This window comes from Salvelinus sp. IW2-2015, unplaced genomic scaffold (genome assembly GCF_002910315.2).
Source record: "Salvelinus sp. IW2-2015 unplaced genomic scaffold, ASM291031v2 Un_scaffold4909, whole genome shotgun sequence".
In the NCBI taxonomy this organism is placed as follows: Eukaryota; Metazoa; Chordata; class Actinopteri; order Salmoniformes; family Salmonidae; genus Salvelinus; species Salvelinus sp. IW2-2015.
In genome coordinates, this window is record NW_019946178.1 from 1 (window position 1) to 10,443 (window position 10,443).

General features: G+C 38.6%; 1 protein-coding gene across 1 annotated transcript in view; it reads right to left on the bottom strand.

Moving 5' to 3' along the window:
- Positions 1–4,134: 4,134 nt before the first annotated feature.
- The window catches only part of LOC112077774 (NLR family CARD domain-containing protein 3), a 39,492-nt gene continuing 33,183 nt past the window's right edge, over positions 4,135–10,443 (bottom strand). Inside the window, exon 10 of the mRNA XM_024144220.2 lies at positions 4,135–4,231. Coding sequence (XP_023999988.2) covers positions 4,135–4,231 — 97 coding nt within the window. The remainder of the gene's footprint in view (positions 4,232–10,443) is intronic.

A 10,443-nucleotide genomic window follows, 5' to 3' on the forward strand; every position in this document is an offset into this window, starting at 1 on the left:
TCAGAGTGAACTACTATTAAGGTGAAAATATTGGAATGAATATGTTACACACATTTAATAAAGGATGGAATACTATTGTACTACCGATTTTAGTAAAGGATGGAATGACTTCAAGTGGTTACTTACATTATGAAAGGAATGCGAATGACTTCAGAGTATACTACATTTAAGTTAAAGGAGAATGACTTAAGTGTAACAACCGATTATAGTGAAAGGAGGAATGACTTCAGAAGTGTTACAACATTTAGTGACAAGGATGAAAGACTCCGGTGATACACAATTTATGAAAAGGAATGACTAGTGTTGACTAACATTTAAGGAAAGATGGAATGACTCAGATTACACACAGTCAAACATAAATCATGTATCAACAGATCTTGTATTATACGGAAAATATAAAAATATACCCAACTAGCAACTTTACGAGATCACAGTCAATAAGGATCATCCCAGTTGAAATACATTCATTAGTCCTAAGCTAACGGATTACATTGAATGGGAAATACGCTAATTGTGTGTGTGTTGGTCCAGGGGTGTTGTGTCCGTGTTTGTGTGGTGTGTGGTGTGTTGTCCAGTGTGTTGTGTGTGTTGTGGTTGTGTGTGGTGTGGTGTGTGTGTGTAGGTAATTATTTCAGGACACTGGATTATCAACATAAACCCCAAACTGAAGAGGGCTCAGTGAATGTGGAGTGAATGTGTACCCGGTGTCTAGCGCAGCAGAGGGGCCATAGAAGACAGATGCCGCTGCCAGTCCAAACACTCCCTACTCGGGAACTGGAGAGTGGGAACGCACACTGTCAGTGGGATTACTATGTGATGCAAATATAGACTGTGTTAATGCAGACCACACTCCAGGACTTGTCATTGTGATCCAAGACAACACCACGCCAATTCCTCTCGCGCTGATCCTTTAATAGTTCACCTACTAAGCCCTCTTCCACTCCAATTCTACCTTCCATAACAGCGGCCCACAGACCTCTCACACAGCATCCTTTTAAGATAAATCCTCTGGGTGCTCAGGACACGGCGCTCTCTGTGCCCTACATTTCACCTTCGTGTACCTCAACAGAAGAGACCCGTCTACTGGTTTAGGGCAGTGGAGACACGACATGATCGGATAAACCAACACAATATAGAAATCCTACACCACATAGAGATTAGTAAACTCACTGTTCAAGCTAAATTCATTAAATGGTACAGTTTTCAGGTATCAAAAAGAAAGTTAGGTAACTTAATTGTGCAATATACAGGTATATCTGTCGAATAAAAACACACTTATTCCCATTAATTAACACACACACACACACACACACATCACACATCACAACACACCACACACAACACACACAACACACACACACACAACACACACACACAACACACACACTACACACCACACACACACATCACACACACACACACACACACACATGGTCAACTACCAACTGCTATATACACGTTGGTGTCGCCTGATATTCTGCTTCTGTAGAAACTAAACTGATATTTAATATACAAGTAATAATGATGTGGTCCTTGACTTTGACTAATTGAAAAACTATCCTTAGTTCATATCGTCACAGCAGTTCACACTCACATTTTCTAGCCCAGGGTCATTGTCCTCCACCATTTCCACACTGTATGTGTAAGCGAAGAACTAACAGTCATTGAGGGATACACCTGACTCACACACCAGATACATATCATAACCAACCATGGTGTGTGCGTGTGTATATCCATCCTGTAGTGTGTCCTGTTGGTGTGTTTGTGTGTAGGAGCGTCATTGTGCAGCTGGAGACAGCTGTGTTGTGTCCATCTTTATGGTGTTTTATTTCTGATAGGGTCAAGTTTCGCGCATCAATACACACCACCAGCAGTCTGAAGTAAGAGAAGTCACACACACACTGGTGACCACCACACACAACACAACAACGGAGACACCTAAACTTTGGTCCAAGTCGGTAAAAGTTAAAGTCTTAACACCTATAAGTCAACATGTCGTGATAGACTATGACAAAACCCTCGCTACCACTGACATCTCCAGTCCATGGGACCTCCAGTCAGCAAGAGCAGTCGACTCCTGAGTCCTCGGGGCTTGTACTAGTCCACCTCTCAGGTGTGAGGTTGACCTCAGAGCCGAGACCAGAAAGCCACCTCCTTGTGACTAGACCTAACACCTGCAAAGAGTCAATCAAGTAAAACCACACTACTATATTTGGCTGAGTGGAGAATATTTTTAACTATCAAATAAATGAATTGTCCAAATAGATAAACTCTTCAAATGAGATACTAGAACATGAAGTGCTTACATTTCAAACGGTAATGATATGTGATAATACCTTAAATAAAAGGATACATACGTAACTGCACCTAATCTGAAACCTAATACTACAAATCAAATGCTGAGCAATAGCGACAAATTTAAAATGTAGAGCGTCACGATCCAAATAACATATGCGTGTGGACATGTGTGTCTGTAAACACATGAATCTGGTGACAGTTATACGTGTTGACCAACTACAGGAATACGACCTCAATCTCCAGTTTACAGGGGCAATCCCCAGTCCAGCAGAAAGCACTCACTCCTGAATTCTCAGTCAGGTTTACTCAGGCCACTTCTCAGGTGTAGGGTTGTGACCTCGAGAGCTAGACCAGAGAACACAAGCCTTCCTCTGGAAGACAACCCTGACAGCCGCAAAGGAGTCAAATCATATAAGAAACCACACGATATCTTGGGTGGGTGAAAAAGTCGGCAGTATAGTTTCTTTCAAAATGTTCATATAGTATCAGGTCTGAAACTGCCATATCTAACCTCTCACCATTACAAATAAGAGAGCTACACAAAACAGGCAACCTCTCACCTTAACCAATAACAGAAGTCTACAACACAACATCTAACCTTCTCACCACTACCAAAACAGAGGCTACAAGCAAAACATGCTAACCTCTCACACTACCAAATACAGAGGCTAACAACAAACATGCTAGACCCTCACCACTACAAAACAAGGCTACAACAAGACAGACTAACCTCACCGTTACCAAAACAGAGGCTACCGCAAAACATCTAACCTCTCACCATACCAAAAAGAGGGCTAAACAAAACAGCTACCTCTCAAATACAATACAAGACACAACCATAACCATTGCTAACCTCTCACCATTTACCAATAACAAGTCTACAACAAAACAGCTAACCTCTCACACACCAATAACAAGGCTACAAAAAACATGCTAACTCTCACATTAACCAAAACAGAGGCTACAACAAAACATCACCTCTCACCATACCGAATAAACAAACGGCACAGCAAAAATAGCAACACTCTCACACTACAGATAACAAAGCTACAAAACATCAACCTCTCACACACAATACAGAGGCGCCACAACAAAACATAATATCAACGCTCTCACCGTACAATACAAGAGGCACCGCAAAACATGCTAACCTCTCACCATTACCAAAACAGAACTGACAGAAAACATGCAAACCTCTCACCTTACAAACAGAGGGTAGGATCTTTATGCACTAACTTTCCCTCGTCATAATTCACAGCATCATGATTATCATAATCAGGTAACTCCATCAAATTAAAGTATCAAAACATCTTCTATCTACGACAAATACAACAGAAGTACTCCAAAATGCAGACATATCCCAGTCGTTCTTTAGGAATCTTATCGCAAAATCACAACAAAACAAACTGCAAATGAATTCAACAAGTTAGTAGACACAATCCTGAGTCATCATGCCGGCAAAGTGGAATATGGCAAAACTACAACATTTGATAAATTACTTTGTCCTAAATTAATATGACTTTCATGGAGAACTAATAACAAAAAGTGCTTAAATTATAACGAAAAATTAGTATGAATACCTTAAAGAAAGGATGACATTCTGACTGTGCCTAATATTAAACACATTCTATCTAAATCCAAAAGCCGAATATACGACAAATTTAAGGCTAAGTCACTGTCATAACACATAGGTGGGACATGTTCTGGAAACACATTGGATCTGGAACAGTATCACTGTTGAAATTTACCTAAGGAATACTGCCCTCAAGCCTCATTTACAGTGGGGATCCCAGTTCAGCAATAGCACTTACTCCTGAGAATCCCGGTCATTGTCGCTCAACTCAGATCCAGCTCTCTCAGGTGTGAGGGGTTTGAACTGAGAACTGAGGCCAACACTTTACAGGACGTGTCTCTGAGTTTACAGCTAGTGAGTCTGCCAACACAGAAGACATACAGGTTGTATTACATTTACATTTTTACATTTAAGTCATTTAGCTGACGCTCTTATCCAGAGCGACTTACAAATTGGAAAGTTCATACATATTTATCCTGGTCCCCCCGTGGGGAATGAACCCACAACCCTGGCGTTGCAAGCGCCATGCTCTACCAACTGAGCCACACGGGATTAAATGTTACGCTTAGCTTTCCCTGCTTACACTGTAACCCGTGCACAAATAATGTGTTGGGTTTGACCTCAGAGCTGAGACCAGAGAGGCACAGCCTTCCTCTCTGACTAGACAGCCTGACAGCCTGACAAAGAGTCAAATCATATTAAAATCACACTGATTTTCTTTGGTGGTGAAAATAGTGGCAGTATCTTTTTTCAATATATTCGGATACAGTGTCCTGAAACCTGCCATATCTATTCATAAATTAATGTTTCATTATTAGAAATGACAAATGATCCAAGTATTGCTTGTAGATAGAAAGATGCATATTAAAAAATATTTGAGTAGACTGACCAGACCAGTTTAAAAAGCAGTATCAGTCAGAAGACACAGTGAGTAATCAGATTTAAATTGTATTGAGTAAACAGTCCACACCATATCTATTTTGACTGTGAAGCTAACATTTTAATTGTGTCTCTATACTCCAGGATCTTAGATTTGAGATCAAATGTTTCACATGAGGTAACCGTATATTATGTCACCTTTTATTTGAGGGTATTTTAATATGGGGCAGCAGGGTAGCCTATTGGTTAGAGCGTTGGACTAGTAACCAGAATGTTGCAAGATCAAATCCCAGAGCTTACAAGTTACAAATCTGTCGATCTGCTTCTGAACAAGGCAGTAAACCCACTGTTCTCCAGTAGGATGTCATTGAAAATAAGAATGTGTTATTTAACTGACTTGCCTAGTTAAATAAAGGTTTAAAAAATTAAAATACATATGTTTCACCATTTAGAAAAATTAAAGCACTTTATGTATCTTGTCCCCCTATTTGAAGAAGTCATAAGTATTCTGACCAATTAACTTACAGTGTATTAAAGAAGTCTGTAACGGCTTTCATCGGAAGAAGAGACCAAAATGCAGCGGGATACGTGTTCATCTTTATTATAAGGAACTGAACACTGAATACAAAAATAACAAAAAGGAAAACCTGAAACAGTCCTGCAAACACTAACCAGAAATTCCAACTACCCACCACTAACAGTGGAAAAACAGGCTACCTAAGTACGATTCGCAATCAGAGACAACGATAGACAGCTGTCCCTGATTGAGAACCACACCTGGCCGAAACATAGAAATACAAAAACCTAGACATACAAACATAGAATGCCCACCCAAATCACACCCTGATCAAACAAAAATAGAAACATACAAAGCAAACTATGGTCAGGGCGTGACAAAGTCATCAGTTGAGTATTTGGTCAGATATTCCTTGAACACAATGACTACATCAAGCTTGTGACTCAAACTCGTTGGTTGTATTTGGAGTATGTTTTGGTTGTGTTTTGCTCAATATTAAAATGGTGGATGATTACTGGAGTAATTTCCTTTCTAAGTGAGTAGATAACAAGCTTCTAAACACTACTAAATGAATCCTGATGATGCCATGATTGAGAAAAATCATGAATTTATCATGAATGAGAAAGTTAGAGGCTACAACAAAACATGCTAACCTCTCACCATTACCAATAACAGAGACTACAACAAAACATGCTAACCTCTCACCATTACCAATGACAGAGACTACAACAAAACATGCTAACCTCTCACCATTACCAATAACAGAGGCTACAACAAAACATGCCTCTCCATCATTACCAAAATTGTAATCAGTTAGCAGTGACAGTAAACAATCAAAAAACATGACGGACTAGACTCTTTCTGTAACATCAACCTCTCTCACTCATATCTCATTGAAGCATAACTAGAGGCTAACAACATAAACATTAGCTAACCTCATCACCATTGACAATAACTAGAAGGACTTTATCAACAAAACATGCTAACCTCTCAGGCTTAATCCGAAATACAGAGGATACAATCAAAACATGTAACCTCTCAACCATTATCATACTAAACAGAGGTTACAACAAAAACATGTTAACCTGCTCACTCCATTATGAACAAAGAGTGTTTACACAAACAAACATTGCTCGTAGACACATCTCCCATTACCAATAACAGCGCTACAAACAAAACATGCTATACCTCTCACTCATTACCAATAAAGAGAGCTACAACAAAACATGCTTAACGCGAAGGAGAAAGTCAATCTGACAGGCGACTACTAAAGGAGCCTCCAATAGAACAACGCAGACTACACCCTCTGCATATTAGGGATACATAAGCATAAGGTGAGATCGGTTTTAGACAACCCATTACATGCGTTTGTTGAGAATTATCAGCACGACTCCACACATAGCATTTATTGTGCGTGTAAAAACTTGCTCACGCATTACGCAAATGAAGGCAGAGGCTAGCAACTGCATAACAACATGTCTATATTACACCTCGGTAGCTCTCTTCGACTCTAAATTACTCGTAAAACCAGAGGTGAGCATAACAGAAATTATACATAAGATCCTCTTCTTCATCGATTACATTAAGTAGGCAGCCTAGACTCTCTTATATACATACTAATGAGACATGGTATAGCCGATGAGCTCACGTCGATTCCATATACAATGAACACTATGATATTTTGTGCCTATATACTTTCTCATTCGTTCATTGTAAGCCTTTGGTTTCTCCGATTGATGGTAGTCAGGTTGGAGTTAAGTTGTTAGCATAATATCAGTTTTTGCTGTAGCGGTAGCATAAGACATAGAGAGTAATGTAGAAGTGTTCAGAAAGCAGTTCTGAGAGTTCATACATGTTCTTTGTTTATATACTGTACGACATCTACTATAGTGTAATTGTGTAATGGAGCGTGCCATGAAAATAGAGAGGGACATAATAATATATATAATATAGAGATAGATAGATACATATATAGTGTCAGAGTTTGTCTATAGGGATAAGAAGACAGTCAGTCTCTAAAACCAAAAATTGTTTCAATGAGTAAGAAAAATGTATATTAGCGTAATTAGGCATTTCAGACGCAAGAGTGTATGTAGTCAGAATATGTTCATATGAGTTCGTTAGAGATCTGATCTAGTCTATTGGGCAGGCATGGAATATGGTGATACCGCAGAGTTAGAACATAAACTGTATACCCTTATTGAGACTTATGCTTAACTTACACATGTATAATTGGAGTTGAAATTTAGTCGAGATGAAGTAGGAGACTTTCTTACGAAACATTGGGGTTTGAATGTACGTAGACAACTAGATGTAGATGGTTAATACCATTTGAGTAAGACAGTTAAAAAATATATGTATATTGTTATACTAGTAGCCTATCTAGTTATTCGGTAGCTGTTTAAGAGGTTAAGAATGTTATGTAATGAGTAGCCTCTGTTTATTTGATATTAGTGCTGTGAGCAGGTGAGCATGATTCGCTCTGTAATAGCCTCTTGTTAAAATTGAGACATAGTGTCCGAATAGTGTACATGTTTTCATATTTGAATAACTCTGGCTTGAGAATTATGTGTAGATGGTCGAAACGGATTATGCAAGTGTAATAGAATGTATGCCTCCTATCATTTCGTCAACTAAACCATATGGTAGAGTGGGTTAGATTCTAATTGGGCAGTGGTTGTCTGGTTCAATAGACAAATCGAGAAATTGCCCCCTGGATATCTTATGTGAGAAACACAGTTTTATAACTTGATAAGATTGAGCAAAAATATCTACAAGGAACAGACCCGAACCGCTATCTATATCGACTCCTACCCAGTTTAAAAGAACACTCAGGCTTGTGGTGGTGAGTAAATATGATTCCCTGAAGTCTCCTCTATTGCCAAGGACTGATGTCGAGCATGCTAGGTCCTAGTCACCTACTATCGAAAACTAGAGAAGGCTACTTGATTGATAAAAGACTTGAAATGGCGTCGGACTTTCTCTGGCTAGGTAGAGGATCCTGAATCTCAGGTCATTGTTTAACTCCAGTGCTCACAGCCTTCTCGCTTAGCAGTCAAGGATCCTGAGGGTTTGAACTCGAGCAACTGAGGCCAATCGCTAAGTATACTGCGAATGCGCATTGTGAATCGTTTAGTAGACAAGATTTGTAATCGGCGAGTTAGGAGTGAAGCCCTAAGGCTCCAGGTCCTGCCCAAACAGATATGATAATACACATGTCAGACAGGGTCATAATTACTGTGGATGTTAGGAATTCGCCACTGTAAATATATACTGGAAGACTCTGTTAGGCACTGATTAACCTCCGTTGTCAGTAACATAGTAATGTCGACATGTGGAATCTTGTTAACACCCAGATCCCAGTGATATGTTTGACCAGAAGAACACACGCATGAGCCAACGATAGTTCCTATGTGCTCTTGAGACAGCATGACATGCTAAAGCAGTCAATCAATATTAAAATCCCACTGATTTTTGTGCGGTGAAAAGTAGTGGCAGTTATACTTTTTTCAAATATTTTCACCTATCATCGTGTCTGAAACCTGCATATCTATTCAGAAATAATGTATCATTATTGAATGACAAATTATCAAGTATGCTTGTTGATGAAGAGGAAAATATAGCCAAACTATTTGCAGTAGACTGACCAGCCAAGAGTTAATTAAGAGCAAGTATCACGTCAATAAAGACAGCACAGTGAGGTATCCGATTTCGATTGGGGTATTGACGTATACAGTCCACACATTCTATTTTGACAGTGAAGCTAACATTTTAAATGTGACTCTATACTCCAACATTTTAGAATTTGAGATCATTTTTTTATGAGGTACAGCTATATAATGTCACCTTTTATTTGAGGTATTTTATACATATCTGTTCACCATTTTTAGAAATAAAAGCACTTTATGTATCTCGTCCCTATTTGAAGAAGTCAAAGTATTCTGCCAATTCATAGTGTATTAAGTAGTCAAATATATAGTTTTAGTCAGATATCCTTGAACCAATGACTACATCAAGCCTGTGACTCAAACTTGTTTTGGTTGCGTTTGGTTTTGTTTTGTTGGTTATGTTTTGCACCAATATTAAATGGTGGATTATGCTGGAGTGTGTTTTCTGTCTAAGAGGAGTAATAACATGTTTTCTAAACACTACTAAATGATCCTGATGGAGTGCCATGATTAAATGCAGAATCATGAATATGATTTAGATGAGAAAGTTAAGAGCCTACACAAAACATGCTAACCTCTTCACCATCTACCAATTAAGAGGCTACAACAAAACATGCTAACCTCTCACCATTACCAATAACAGAGGCTACAACAAAACATGCTAACCTCATCACATTACCATAACAGAGGCTACAACAAAACATGCTAACCTCTCACATTACAATCATAGCTACAAACAAATCTGCACTCTACCATTGCCAATAACAGAGGCTACAACAAACATGCTAACCTCTCAACCATTACCAATAACAGAGACCACAAACAAAACTGCTAATCCTCTCACCATTACCAATAACAGAGACTACAACAAAACATCTAACCTCTCACCATTACAATAACAGAGCTACAACAAAACATGCTACCTCTCACCATATTACAAAACAGGGTCCAAAACAGAACCAGACAAACTGCAATGATTCACAAGTTAGTAGATCACAAGCTTGATGTATCTACTTGCAGGAATGGATATGGGACCAACCTAAACTGTAAAACTCACTGTCCAAAACACATATGGTGTGGACTATTGTGTGTCCTGGTAAACACATGTGGTCTGGTGGAACAGTTTATCACTTGTTGACCAACTACAGTTTGTGTCTTTGCTATCATTAAATTGAGACTTATAGTTTACATCAAAGATTCCTGTAATTAGGGATTAACGCGATCAACTGGTTTAATAACGTAAACTAATTAACTATGAATTCGAGGGCACCAGGGAAAGTAGTCAGATACAAAGTTATAATTTCCCAATATAACCTTTCAGATCATTCTTCATATCTTTGTATCAAATAGTCTTCTTGATTAATTATTTATTTATTTTACTCACGTTAGGTCTCATTCCAAACGTCGTAAATTGTTGGTTATCTGCACAAACCAGTCTTCACTATGAGTCATCCATACATCAATTGTCTTAAAATCACTTATTTAATTACTTACTAAGTAATTCACAG